General features: G+C 38.9%; 1 protein-coding gene across 3 annotated transcripts in view; it reads right to left on the reverse strand.

Annotated features, from left to right (window-relative positions):
- STK32A (serine/threonine kinase 32A) overlaps positions 1–15,526 on the reverse strand; it is a 154,006-nt gene that overhangs the window by 114,402 nt on the left and 24,078 nt on the right. Inside the window, exons 3-5 of one of the 3 annotated variants that reach the window (XM_074379666.1) lie at positions 7,556–7,648; positions 4,970–5,025; positions 3,753–3,904 (exon numbers count right to left, since the gene is read on the reverse strand). In XM_074379666.1, coding sequence (XP_074235767.1) covers positions 3,753–3,904; positions 4,970–5,025; positions 7,556–7,648 — 301 coding nt within the window. The remainder of the gene's footprint in view (positions 1–3,752; positions 3,905–4,969; positions 5,026–7,555; positions 7,649–15,526) is intronic. The other 2 variants (XM_003933978.4, XM_074379670.1) reach the window with 2 other exon arrangements.

Below are 15,526 nucleotides of genomic sequence, written 5' to 3' on the forward strand. Positions count from 1 at the left end.
AAAAAGCTTCTTGTTTCATTTAACTTTTGCATTTATTTGATTTCAGTTTCATTTTGTTCTTCTCTGGTCTTTATTATTTCCTTGCTTCTGCTGGGTTTGGGTTTGGTTTGTTCTTTTTTCTCTAGTTCCCTGAGGTGTGACCTTACAGTGTCAGTTTGTGCTCTTTCAATCTTTTCAATGTGGGCATTTATAGCTATGAACTTTGCTCCTATCAAAGCTTGCTGTATCCCAGAGGTTTTGATTGGTTGTGTCATACTGTCATTCTTTCAAAGAATTTTTTAATTTCCATCTTGATTTCATTTTGACCCAATGCCATTCAGAAGTAGATTCTTTAATTTCCATGTATTTGCATGGTTTTGAAGGTTTCTTTTGTAGTTGATTTCCAGTTTTATTCTACTGTGGTCTGAGACAGAGCTTGATATAATTTCAATTTTCTTAAATTTATTGAGGCTTGTTTTACGGCCTATCATATGGTCTATCTCGGAGAAGGTTCTATGTGCTGTTGAATAGAATGTGTATTCTGCAGTTGCTGGATGAAATGTTCTGCATATATCTGATAAGTCCATTTGTTCCAAGGTATAGTTTAAATCAACTGTTTCTTTGTTGACTTTCTGTCTTGATGACCTGTCTAGTGCTGTCAGTGGAGTATTGAAGTCCCCCACTATTACTGTGTTGCTAACTACCTCATTTCTTAGGTCTATGAGTAATTGTTTTATACATTTGGGAGCTCCAGTGTCAGGTGCCTATATGTTTAGGATTGTGATATTTTCCTGTTGGACAAGGCTTTTTGCCATTATATAATGTCTCTTTTTGTCTCTTTTAACTACTGTTGCTTTAAAGTTTACTTTTTCTGTTATAAGAATAGCTAACCCTGCTCACTTTTGGTGTCTATTTGCATGAAATGCCTTTTCTCATCCCTTTACTTCATGTTTATGTGAGTACTTACTGTGCTAGGTGAGTCTCTTGAAGGCAGCAGATAGTAGGTTGGTGAGTTCTTATTCATGCTGTGGTTCTGTATCTTTTAAGTGGAACATTTAGGCCATTTACATTCAATAATAGTATTGAAATGTGAGGTATCATGGAATTAATCATGCTCTTTGTAGCCTATGTACTTTTTTTTTTCCAAAGAAGAAAAAGAAGCTGAAACTGAAGCTCTTCTCTTACAAACAGACCTTCAGCTTCTCCAGTGGGAGTCTGTGTTTGGGAGAGGAGGGTCTCCCTTTCCCACTTCCACAGTTGGGGAACTCACAGTTTGTGGGAGGGCGGTGCTTTCCTGGGTCCTGCAGGGTGTTTTTTTGTTTGTTTTTGATTTTTAACTTGTGTTTTTATTTTGTAGGTCCTATGTGATCTATGCTTTAAAGAGGTTCTGTTTTGATATGTTTCTAGGATTTGTTTAAAGATTTAGAGCCCCTTTTAGCAGTTCTTGTCATGGTGGCTTGGTAATGATGAATTCTTTCAGCATTTGTTTGTCTGAAAATGACTGTATCTTTCCTTCATATATGACGCTTAGTTTCACTAGATACAGAATTCTTAGCTGATAATTATTTTATTTGAGGAGACTGAAGATAGGGCTCAAATCCCTTCTAGCTTGTAGAGTTTCTGCCGAGACATCTGCTAATCTGATAGGTTTTTCCTTTATAGGTTACCTGGTGCTTCTGTCTCACAGCTCTTAAGATACTTTCCTTTATCCTAACTTTGGATAATCTGATGGCAATGTACCTAAATAAAGATCTTTTTGCAATGAATATCCCAAGTGTTCTTTGTGCTTCTTGCATTTGAATGTCTAGGTTTCTAGCAAGGATGGGGAAGTTTTCCTTGATTATTCTCTCAAATATGTTTTCCAACCTTTTAGAAATCTCTTCTTCCTCAGGGACACCAATTATTCTTAGGGTTGGTCATTTAACACAATCCCAGACTTCTTGAAGGTTTTGTTCATGTTTTCTTATTATTTTTTCTTTATCTTTATTGAATTGGGTTAATTTGAAGACTTTGTCTTCAAGCTCTGAATTTCTTTCTTCTACTTGTTCAATTATATTGCTAAGATTTTCCAGAGCATTTTGCATTTCTAAAAGTGTGTTTAAAGTTTTCTGGATTTTTAAATTGTTTTTTCTTTACACTATCTATTTCCTTGAATATTTCTCCCTTCACTTCTTGTATCATATTTTGGGTTTCCTTGCATTGGGCTTCATCTTTTTCTGGTCACTCCCTGATTAGCTTAATAACTAACCCCCTGAATTCTTTTTCAGGTAAATCAGGGATTTCTTCTTGGTTTGGATCCATTGCTGGGGAACTAGTGTGATTCTGGGGGTACATTGAAGAGCCTTGTTTTTGATATTACCATGGTAGGTTTTCTGGTTCCTTCTCACCCCTTGGTGGCCGGGAGGTACAATGGACTTTGTAAGTGTTTTTAGCTTTGGTTGTTTATAGTGTTCTATTTTTATTCTGGTTGTCCTCCTGCCATGAGGTGGCACTTTCCAGAGAGCATCAGCTGTGGTATTATGGGGAGAAACTGGCAGTGGGCAGGGCCCTAGAACTCTCAAGATCATGTGCCCTTTGTCTTCTGATACTAGGATGCGTAGGGAAGAACCATCAGGTAGGGACAGGGCTAGGCATCTCTGTGCTCAGATTCCCTTGGGTGGCTCTTGCTGAAGCTGCTGTGGGGCATAGGAGTGGGAGTCTCAGGTCACCAGAGTTGTGTACCTAGGATTATGGCTGCTTCTGCTGAGTTATGCAGATTGTCAGGGAAGTGAGGGAAAGCCAGCAATTACAGGCCTCACCCAGCTCCCACGAAAACCAAGGGCTGGTCTCACTCCCACCATGCCCCCCACAACAGCCCCTAGACTGTTTCCTGGAAGACAACAATACCAACTTGAAAACCTACCCCAGGCTACCTGCCTCCCAGCTGTAAAGAAAATGGCTTGGCTCTTCCTCTGCCTGTGGAGTCTGTACACTGGATTTGAGCCCTCCCCTAACTTCTGGCCAGGCACTTCTCACCCTGCTCAAATTCTTACAAAGTTTAGCTAGAGATTTGCTTCTCCCTGTATAGTTTTTACTGTTTTTCTCCTGTTGGATCCCTGTGGTGCCAGGAAGAACAGCCTGCTTGGGGACCCAGCGATGTCCCAGGGCCTTTCTGCTGCTTCTTTTACCCTGTATTTCACTGAGCTCTCCAAACTGACTTAGCTCCAGGTAAAGTCAGAAACATCTCTAGCAAACAGACCTTCAGCTTCTCCAGTGAGAGTGTATGTTTTGGGGAGCAGTCTGCTTCCTTCAGAGAGTCTGTGAGTCCTCTCCATGGTGCTAAATTTAACCCAGGTTTCACCTAGGACCTCATCATACACTCATTAACATACTTAATCATACACCCACCAGCACCATGACAGTTCCAGGAACATTCATATTTGGTGTAAAAATAGGTGGCACCACAGTTCCAAGAAATCTCCATCTTTTTTCAGAAATCTTCATGAATGTTTCACCCCTTGGTTAAAGAAACCTATTATGGCAGCAGCCTCAAACCCCTTTACATGACACTCCCTGGAGTCCACCCACACTCCCGTCTCTTGAGTATGTACTTTTCACTTTGCAATAAATCTCTGTACTTTCAGTTTTCCAACTCATCCTTGAACTCTTTCTTGCACTTGCATCAAAGAACCTGGATATTAGCCAGCATTGAGTTCCCAGAGGCATTTGGGGACCTCCCCTAGCCCACCAATATCAGGAGTGTCTCTGTTTGGGGGTCCAGTAAAACTACTTACCACAAATTCACCAGGAAAGGGTGCTCCAGACCCTGCATGATCTGGAGTTCCTTGAAGACATTTCTTACTTCATTGCGCTCCACACACTTTTGTTTATTCATGTACTTCATTGCATACATCTTCTTGGTATCATTCTTCTGCACAATGCAGACCTAATGGTGAAAACCAGAGTGAGAAAGTATTTAGGGAGATGATGGATCATGGTGATGAGAGACAGAACAAGACATGTTCTTTGCTGTGGCTTGGATCTTTAACATTTGTAAATTATAAGATGTTAAAGTTCCCACTTAGCTCTGATTTTAGACTAAAAATTTCATTTTCTTTTCTATGCACCAGTTCAATTCTTGGATCTCTTTTTTCTCAAACAATTTTGCCTGGTTTTGCTTTTTGAGTTTTTAAGACAGCATTTTGGTGAAAATAGCTGCCTCCATGTCAGGAATCTTCCAATAACAAGTAACATCCTAAATCCTGCTTTGAGTGACTGAAATAGACATGACTAAACTGTCAAGTTGAATAATACTGTGCAAAGAATTTCTGTTTACAACCATACATGATATAACCAAAAAGGACTTTAAGGGCTGGAAAAACACTAAATATGATGTCCATGTTTTAAAAATTTCTTTAGCAGTCTATATAATACCTGATAAAGTAAACAGCAAATGATCTTAAAATGCAAGTATAATATAAAATACTATTCTCTTAAAGTATGCCTTCATTGAAAAACTAGTAATCAGGGTTTGAATATGTAAGGTTCTTATAAAAATGTCAGACTGAATATGTATACTTCTTAAGATAAAAACATTATACAAATGAGAAAACTGAAATAGAAATCAGGTGGCTTCTTTCCCATGTAAAAATAATTAACTTTTCCATTGACAAGACAACTATTACTGGGTGTACAGTGGGTATAATCAGAAAATGATTCTGAAATCCTCATATCCTTTAGGGTAGAGAGAAAAGCTTAAAGGTTAGCGAGAGTAAACAGATTGGAGTTTAATGAGATTATTCTGAGAACAGTATGTGTTCATTATATAGCTGCCTGTCACATGCTTTCCTTAAGCTGTAGTGACAATTTTATAAAAATCCATTATAAAAACATTTTCACTTAATCATCTTTCCTTGTAGTCCCAGCAACTCAATAATGTGAACATTTCTGGGTCCTCTGTTCCCTGGCTACACAACCCTGCTGGTGGGTAATCATTTCAGTTGGTTCTCACCTTCCCAAAACTGCCTTTCCCAATGGCTCGCAAAATTTCGAAGTGGTCAAAGTTGACTGTAAAACAACAAAAAGAAGAATATCATGAGTGATTATCAATTTATCTTTAGTAGCTAATAAATAATAAAGATTGGACTACTAAAGTATCTTGTCTAAAATATGATCTCGGACTATATTAAAATGCCAATCTATTCATACAGTCAACATCTATTGAACACTTGTTATGTATTAATCATAGTGCTTATTGCTGGAAATATAGTAATCAAAAAGTAAAAATGGAATCTTTGCATTTATGGAGTCTGTGGTCAAGTGAGACCCTGTAAAAAGAGAGACTCTTATGGACTAAATAGTTAAGAAAGTAAATGAAAAATTCAAGCTCCCGCTGCAAGTTAAGAAGAGAGGTCACGGGGCTGTAAAAACAAACAGAATTTGACATAGGGAGCAAGGTAAGGGGAAACATCTCTGAGCACAGAATGACTTCAGAAAGATCTGCTCTCTGTGCATCACATGCATGGCTTTACTGAAGATGAGCAATTTAAAATATTCTCCTTGCCTATTTTCTTACTATGACCACTCTTTTGTATCTAAGTAATTTTAATTTTCCCACGTAGGAAACTATTACATCTCTAAGTATGTAGCATGAACTAATCTCCAAAGTGCAGACATGTAACAGATTAGAATGGATATATGTGCAGAAGTCCACTGAATACTGCTTTGAAATAGAGTCGATCCTTCATATCTGCAATTTTAAAACTTCAGCCCCAGAAGAGGCAATAGTTTAGTTTATAGGTAGCATGGGTTTTTGAGTCAATGCTCATGAAATGCATAGTGATGAGAAGAACAAATTATAGATTCTCCTGTGCAGGTGACAATCTTTGGTTTCTTTCCTTGGTAACCGAAAAATGACTCTGTTTTCTGGTTTTTGAAATGAGGATTTAGATCAGTTAAATTCTAATAAGGGATTTTAAGAGTTTTACATGAGTTAAATTCCAAATAAGGGATTTTATGAACTTAGTTAGAAAAGATTGTGAAACACTAAATGGTGTAATTTTTCTCTTTAAAAGACCTAGTTTGTCTCTATTATCCAGAATAATTAGATAAGCTCCTTCTTAAGAAAAATGTTTGGCAAGAGTGCCTCTCAAAGTCTTTTCAAGATTTCTGAGAGTCAAACATTTTAATGATGTGATTTAATCACTTTCTCTTCTGAACTCCAAATTCACTTTCTTCTGAGCACAAAACCTACTCAATCATGTGAGACCACATGTATATTACAAATAATCCTGTACTTGGAAGGAAGAGACTTGAGATAAATGACAGATTTTTTGAGCCTCCATAGTCTCATCAGAAAAAATTGGACTGACTCTTCTAGATCAGAAGAAAACACCTTCTACTAAGAAAGTCCTGCTAAAGCTGTTTACTTATTTCACATAGTTACTCAAGGGAATGACTTCTCTTCTAAAATTCCTTGAATTCTGAGTTTATTTCATCCACTACAGCATAAGCTCAATGGGGGTGGAGATGATATGTCATTTTGCTCACTCTGGGTCCCCTGCCACCTCAGTAAATTCCTGGCTTAAGTAGTTGAAGACGTAACTCTTTGCAGCTCTCACAAGGCAGGTCTTAGCAAATAAATCAAACTAAGCTGAAAGCATACACAAGAACACCAAAACAATTAGTTCTTATACATATGGATAGTGTGAACATTTGGATCCTCTAAGGCCATGCTTTTGAACTGTGAGTCAAAACCCATTAATGAGTTATGAATTTAGCAATAATGAGAGGTACTAAAAATTTAATGAAATAGAATAGAAAATACCAGAAATGCCTCAAATATAGTAAGAGTAATACTGCTGCTGACACTGTTGTTTCTATTTCATATAGTTGAGTAGACACATATATATAGAATCTCAGCTTTATTTACTATGTCATAATATGTTGTTCGGTATATGTTTTGCTTTGGTTTGTGGTCAGAATAATTTTATAAACACTTCTGTAAGTTTTCTCTTGAGTTTTGTACTGAATTAATGAAAGCAATGATCTTCTTCTGCCCATTACATGAATCTGAGTTGTATATTATTTACCATGAGAGTGTTTCAAAAAGCTGACCAGCATTTATTTGCAAGTTCAAGATTTTATCTTGAGCAAATCCAATAACTCACTCTGATTTCTCCACTAGCAGTCTAGCCTAGAATGCTGTGATGACATTTTAAATCTCCAAGGATACAGCAGGTACCTAGAAAGCATGAAGTTCCATCTTGATATCAATCCATTTCATGAACCACCTCCTTTTATAAACCATTTTAATCTTACCAAAAATAATACAGGATTACATTTCAGGTTCCTGGTAAATTTATACTTGCAAAACTGCCATAACTAAATGTGACCTCCCAAATGTCACTTCTCAGAAAAGGGACAAGCCTAATTAGAGCCAGTTCATCTTATTTATGCCTTTATCAAAGAAAAACACAGCCTCTCTAGTCTAATGCCATACTGCTAATAGCACTTCCTTGTATAAAAATACAACCTAACAAGCAAGCCAATGATAGATTAAAAGTGACAATGAGAGGCTGGATGCAGTCACTCGCACCTGTATTCCCAGCACTTTGGGAGGCCGAGGCAGGAGCATTGCTGGAGCCCAGGAGTTCGAGACTAGCTTCGGCAATATAGTGAGGCCCCATATCTACAAAAAAATTTAAAAATTAGCTAGGCATGGTGGTATACACCTGCAGTCCCTGCTACTCAGAAACTGAGACAGGAGGATCCCTTGAACCTAGAAGCAGAGGCTGCAGTCATCTGTGATTGCACCACTGCACACCGGCCTGGGAAACAGAGTGAGAACCTGTCTTAAAAAAAAAAAAAAAAAAAAGGTGACTGGAAGAGGCTCTCTTATTCAATCCTGACAGTCTCTTCTTAAATGTTCAACAGAATCACTAGTTAGCAGAAAGACTAACTTGAAAATGCAACTAAACCTCATAAATTCAGACAAAATCAGAGAGAGGGAGAGAGAGATAAAGTCAGAATTGTGGATTATTGTGTCAACAGAAATCTAATAGTTCTATAAACATGCAGAATTTACCTAAGGGGAATGTGGAGTAGTGTACCCACTATATTCTTAAACCCTTGATCAATATGAACAGTAAATGCCAAATTGGACTTGCAGTCCGTTTTGTGTAGTCTATGAGCTACGAATGATTTTTGAATTTTTACAGGATTATTTTAAAAAACCAATGGATATGCAGTGGAGAATGTACATAAACCCACAGTATTTACTAGCTGGCTTTTTACAGAAAAGTTTGATGGCTGCTGAGATTAAGAGTATAGTCCCTGAAGACAGACAACCTGAATTCAGATCTCAGCTCCAACAATAAATAGCTATGTAATCTTGGAAATTTACTTCTATGAGTCCCTTTCTGCATCTATAAAATGAGGATGAAAAATAAGATGTACTCCACAAGGTTTATAAGAAGATGGAATGGGTTATGTGCATAGCATATTGCCTGGAATGAACTACTTTTACTAGTAGTGCTACTACTTCTTAACGAGTATCATGGCTCCCAGCAAATACCACCTTAAGCTGCCATGGTAACACCTGAGTATTATCAGGCAATATAGAGATAAATGACATCAGCATCATTTCGACACATTTGGGGTTTTCATAGTCTGTGGTGTGGAGTCCTTGCAATGTTTTCTCTAACCTCTAAAGCAAAGTTAATCTTAGTGGTGTTTACTTCTTGGGTCTTATCCTTGTATTATGTTCTAAAACTTTCATTCTGGTTCGTGGAGCTCTGGTAACTGCAGCACTTTAGGAGTCTGAGGCGGGTGGATCATGAGGTCAGAGTTCAAGATCAGCCTGGTCAATATGGTGAAACCCCTTCACTGCTAAAAATACAAAACTTAGCCAGGTATGGTTGCCTGTGCCTGTAATCCCAGCTGCTCAGGTGGCTGAGGCAGAAGAATTCCTGTGATGCAGAGGTTGCAGGTAGCCACCAGTGCACTCAAGCCTGGGAAACAGAACAAGACTTCGTCTCAAAAAAAAAAAAAAAAAAAAAAAAAACAAGAAGAAGAAGAAGACGACAACGATGACAGAAAGGCTGTCTGGAGACACCGGGTCTTTGTGGGGCTTTGAAGGTAGTGGTTTAGGTAGGCAGAGGCAGAGCCTGTTCTCACTCACACTGACAGGGATGGGCTAAGGTATATGGCCTGCAGGAAAACAGGTAAGGGAGATGTAACTTTGAGGCCTCTCTTACGTGCCTCTGAGTCCTGCTTCACACAGGCCTTTTCATCCCAGCCTTCACAGCCATTGTATCTGTACAGTATCCTAAAAGTTGCCTGGAGGTATATCAGGTTAACAGACTAAGTTGAATGTGCCTTCATGTGATAATTACATGGAATATTATAAAAATAAATATCTGAAAAGTACTTATTTCAGAGTTTTTCTTTTGGGTGGGTACGCATTCCTTCACTAATCAACCAGACACAGAGATTCTATATGCATGAGGCATTTGTTTATGAGGGCAATCAGTGCATGTTGCATATTTACGTCGCTTTCTTCTTCACATCCTTACATATAGTTAAGGGTACTTAGGCTCAGAGATATGAGATCATTTGTATGGTTATAACTACCATAATTATTTATTAATGTTGAGGTTAGATTTTAAAAACAGGAAGTAAGGCAAATCCTTGTTTAGTCAAAACTACACATAAAAATCCTTTAGAAAGGTACCTTTTTGAAAAACAAGTCTTTCAAAAAGTCCAACAGACAATTATATCTACTTTGTGTGGGTACCCAATGAGGCTCATAAACTGCATCCAGGAAATATTATTTGGGAAAAAATGGTTTAAACACTAAAATTACACCTTGCTCATTGGTGAGAATGTATTTATTATAGTCACATGGAAAGTAAGAACAACTATGTGGATAACTCGTTGAACGTTTTGCAAAGCCACACTCAATACTTGAGTGGAGGAGTGGGTACAATCAATTCACTTGAGTCTGCCTAGTTTTACTCAGATAAATTCAATATCCACCTTTCTCATTCTGGACCCAGGCTCTTAACCACTATTTTTATAGCAGTCATCTTAATGTTATTCTTACTGTATAACAAAGCTACCTATCCCAAAGGTAGAATCAGGGGAAGCAAAATGGGATTTCTTCCTGTATCATTTTAGAATTATATGTCGAATCAAGTTTTCCAAGTCTTTCCCTTAGCATAAACCATGCTGATTCTGAAACCCAGTGATGATATTTTTTATTTCCTTTGTTTTACTTCACTTACCATCTTCTCAGTCTCAACATGCTGTGCAATAAGCAATGTCAAAGGAAAGAAAAAAGAAAACCCTTTTTAAGAGTCTGTTATAACACCCTGATGCTTGTAATTTCAGAGAAGATCCTTGTAGAAGTTAAGGCAGGAAGCCCCTCACCTTTTTTCCTACTTTTGAGGGAAAGGTTTTTTTGTAAAAGGTTTTTTTTTCTTTTTCTGAAAAATTGATTCCAGCTTCAGCAAGTGCCAAATCATGAACATACGTGAGTCCATTGAGAATGGCACATCTCACTGTTTATGTAAATCTTTCTACTGATGGTGGAACAAGGACACCAGCTGTGTAACCTTAGACAATTTGTCTTTCAGATCACAATGTCTCCATCTGTAAAATGGAGCTAATTAAACCTAACTCAGGTGGCTTTGAAGAGAGGACATTATAAGCCAGAGGCAATATGTCTGGTCCACTGAAAACTAAAAATTACAACTTTGTTTTTAAGTACAACAATTATTCAATGAAAACTAAGCTCCCTTCCCATTCCAAGTTTACAGTTCCAGTTCCATGAAGCAATCATTATTTAAAAAATCCTTATGTATCCTTTAAGAGATTGTCTCTGCATACATGTACTCCTTCCTAAGAGCAATAGCACCATACTATCATTCCGATGGAACACACATTGTTAAACCCTTTCTATGTAACATATTGCCTCAGTCCATTCATACCATCACATGTAGATCTAATTATTTTAAGTAGCTAATTTGTATTTTATTGTGTAAATGTACCATAAAATATTTAACTTACTGATGGATTTTGAAAGATGGTTTAATTATCTTTGATTACCAATACTACCTTGAGCATTCTTGATAGGCTTCTATGTCTACATTTATAAGCAAAGTTGATAAAAGTAGAAATGCTGGGCAAATAATATGTGAATTTTATAATTTTATAAATATTGTCAACTGGCTCTTCAAAGATGTTACAGTAAATCTCCTTCATATCAAATACATATAAGAATAACTTTTTGTTCACCACCTTGCCAACACTACCACATCAACTGTTCTTCAGCTGACAAGTGAAAAAGATTGGAGTATTGATTTACTTTATATTTATTTAATGACGAGTGAGGCTGCACATATTTGTATGTATATTTTTTCAGCAAACTCCCTTTTTATATGCTTTGTATATCTTTAATGAGTTAGATTTTTTGATATGTAAGCACACTTAAAAATGGTAAGTAAAATAACTCTATTTAACATATCACAGGAGTACTTTTTTTAGGTTGTCCATTTGGCTTTTAAAATCTTTTAAAGCCATGCACAGTGGCTCATACCTGTTACCCTAGAACTTTGAGAGGCTGAAACAGGAGAATCACTTGAGCCCAGGATTTCGAGATCAGTCTGAGCAGCATAGGGATACACTGTCACAACAACAACAAAAAATTAAACATTAGCCGACTGTGGTGATGCATGTCTGTGGTCTCAGCTACTTGGGAGGCTGAGATGTGAGGATCGTAAGAGCCCTTGAGCCTGGGAACTCAAGGTTGCAGTGAGCTATAATTGCACCACTGCACCCCAGCTTCGGTGACAGAGACCCTGTCTCAAAAAAGTTTTTTTTGGAATGTAGTTTTAAATTTTATGTAGTTAAATATGTCCATTTTTTCTTGTTTGTCTCTCTGGGTTTATGTCTTTCACAGACTTTTTAAACTTCAAGATTGTTAAATGATGTACTTATATTTAAAACCAATAGCTTTTGACACACATCTTTGATGTCGTTGCTGCTGCTTTTGTTTTTGAAATCTTTTTCTAGCATATAGCCTTAGACTAAATGACATCATTGAAATTTCGATATGTAGGATAAAAAGATTTCCAAATTCCAAAGTTCCCAAAAAGCCATTCTGCTAGTGCGTAAATTAAAAATTAAAACAGAGAATGCTGGGAAGATGGCCACCTAAGAACAGCGCAGGACTTCAGCTCCCAGTGAAAGTGCAGAGGGTGAGTGGACGCTGCATTTCCAGACGAACTCTTATTGCCCACAGACCAGGAGATACCCAGGCAGAGGGGTCGCCAGCGTCGCAGTCCCAGCCGGTGCGGCTGTTTTGGCCCCCGCAGGGCTGATTCCGCCCGCGCGGCTGCTGTGACCACTCCCTGTTGCTGCGGTTCTCCGTACAAAAGCCACTGGTCTGGGAGCCCTCTTAGCTGGCGAGCAGAGCCCTGAGACGGCAGAGTTGCCCATTCATCTGAAATAGCGAGTCAGGCCAGGAGATTCCTAGGCAAAAAATCCGCCAGGAGCCGGCGCCACAGTTCGAGCCGACTCCGTGAGTCGCAGCACGGGAGATCCCGGCGCCTTTTCAACAAGCGACCAGAACGCGGGGTCCTTCAACTTAAAAGAAAAGACTCTGAGTCAGGGAGCCAGGTGATCAGGCTCGGTTGGTCCCACCCCTCCACCCCCAACAACAACAAAAACAAAAACAGTAATTGGAAACCCTCTGGGTTGAGCCCTCCAAACCAAGCACAGCTGAACCGGGACGGTCCGGCTCCGTGGGGGAGGGGCTTCCGCCATTACTGAGACTCTCCACCGCTACGGAGGCAACCCGCCGTTGCCGAGGCAACCTGCCACAACAGAGAGAGTCCGCCATAACAGAGGCGGGGCCACCGTTGCTGAGACAGTTCTAACTACGCCCATATAAAAAGGACTACAGGGAAGAGCTCAGGGCAGCTGGGCGGAGCACAGAGCAGCTCAGCAAAGCCCCTGCGGGCAGGCAGTGGCTAGGCATGCTGCTAGCTGGGCTGATCAGACCTGAAAGAAAAATCAAAAAAGGCAGTAGTGCAACGGAAACTCATAAAGCTCCAACTCCCTGGGACAGAGACAGACAACAGGTGGATAAACCCACAAAAATGGGAAGAAACCAGCGCAAAAAGGATGAAAACTCCCGAAACCAGAACACCTCTCCTCCTAAAAGGGATCACAACCCCCACCAGCAAGGGAACCAGACCGGATGGAGAAGGAGGGTGGTGAAATGACAGAATCAGACTTCAGAAGGTGGGTAGTAAGAAACTACAATGAGCTAAAAGAACATGTTCTAACCCAATGCAAAGAAAATAGGAACCTTGAAAAAAGATTGGACAAACTGCAGACGAGAATGGACAGCATAGAGAGGAGTATAAATGAATTGATGGAGCTGAAAAATGCAACACGAGAACTTCGTGAAGCATGCACAAGCTTCAACAGCCGAATTGTCCAAGCAGAAGAAAGGATATCAGAGGTCGAAGATCAACTAAATAAAATAAAAAGAGAAGGCAAGAACAGAGAAAAAAGCACAAAAAGGAATGAACAAAATCTTCAAGAAATGTAGGACTATGTGCAAAGACCTAATCTACGTCTGATAGGTGTACCTGAATGTGATGAAGAGAATGAATCCAAGCTGGAAAATACTCTTCAGGATATCATCCAGGAAAATTTCCCCAACCTAGCAAGGCAGACCAATATTCAAATCCAGGAAATACAGAGAACACCACAGAGATATTCCTCAAGAAGAGCAACCCCAAGGCACATAATCATCAGATTCACCAGGGTTGAAATGAAAGAGAAAATGCTAAGGGCAGCCAGAGAGAAAGGTCAGGTTACCCACAAAGGGAAGCCCATTAGACTCACAGCAGATCTCTCAGCAGAAACCCTACAAGCCAGAAGAGATTGGGGGCCAATATTCAACATCCTTAAAGAAAAGAACTTTCAACCCAGAATCTCCTATCCAGCCAAACTAAGCTTCATAAGTGAAGGAAAAATAAAATCCTTTGTGAACAAGCAAGCACTCAGAGATTTCATCACCACCAAACCTGCTCTACAAGAACTCCTGAAAGAGGCTCTACACATATAAAGGAACAACCAGTACCAGCCACTCCAAAAACACACCAAATGGTAAAAGAGCATCAACACAATCAAGAATCTGCATCAACTAACCAACAAAACAGCCAGGTAGCATCAAAATGACAGCATCAAATTCACACATAACAATACTATCCCTAAATGTCAGTGGACTAAATGCCCCAATCAAAAGACACAGACTGGCAAATTGGATAAAAAGCCAAAATCCATCAGTGTGCTGTATCCAGGAAACCCATCTTACATGCAAGGATACACAAAGGCTCAAAATAAAGGGATGGAGGAAGATCTACCAAGCAAATGGAGTGCAAAAAAAGGCAGGAGTTGCAATTCTCATCTCTGATAAAATAGACTTTAAAGCAACAAAGATCAGAAGAGACAAAGAAGGACATTACATAATGGTAAAAGGATCACTGCAACAAGAAGAGCTAACGATCCTAAATATATACGCACCCAACACAGGAGCACCCAGATACATAAGGCAAGTTCTTAATGACTTACAAAGAGACTTAGACTCCCACACATTAATAGTGGGAGACTTTAACACCCCATTGTCAATATTAGACAGATCATCCAGACAGAAAATCAACAAGGATATCCAGGACCTGAATACAGAACTGGAACAAGCAAACCTAATAGACATTTACAGAACTCTCCACCCCAAATCCACAGAATATACATTCTTCTCAGCACCACATCACACCTACTCTAAAATTGACCACATAATTGGCAATAAATCACTCCTCAGCAAATGCAAAAGAACAGAAATCATAACAAACAGTCTCTCAGACCACAGTGCAATCGAGTTAGAACTCAGAATGCAGAAACTAACTCAGAACTGCACAGCTTCATGGAAACTGAACAACTTGCTCTTGAATGTTGACTGGATAAACAATGAAATGAAGGCAGAAATAAAGATGTTCTTCGAAACCAACGAGAACGAGGACACAACATACCAGAATCTCTGGGACACATTTAAAGCAGTCTCTAGAGGAAAATATATAGCAATGAGTGCCCACATGAGAAGAAAGGAGAGATCTAAAATTGACACCCTATCATCAAAATTGAAAGAGCTAGAGGAGCAAGATCAAAAAAACTCAAAACCTAGCAGAAGACAGGAAATAACTAAGATCAGAGCAGAACTGAAGGAAATAGAGACACAAAAAACTCTTCAAAAAATCAATAAATCCAGGAGCTGGTTTTTTGAAAAGATCAACAAAATAGACAGACCACTAGCCAGATTAATAAAAAAGAAAAGAGAGAATAACCAAATTGATGCAATAAAAAACGATAAAGGGGATATCACCACAGATTCCACAGAAATCCAAACCATCATCAGAGATTATTACAAACAACTCTATGCACATAAACTAGTAAACCTGGAAGAAATGGATAGATTCCTGGACACCTGCATCCTCCC

The sequence above is a fragment of the Saimiri boliviensis genome, chromosome 1, assembly GCF_048565385.1.
Source record: "Saimiri boliviensis isolate mSaiBol1 chromosome 1, mSaiBol1.pri, whole genome shotgun sequence".
NCBI classification, from domain to species: domain Eukaryota; kingdom Metazoa; phylum Chordata; class Mammalia; order Primates; family Cebidae; genus Saimiri; species Saimiri boliviensis.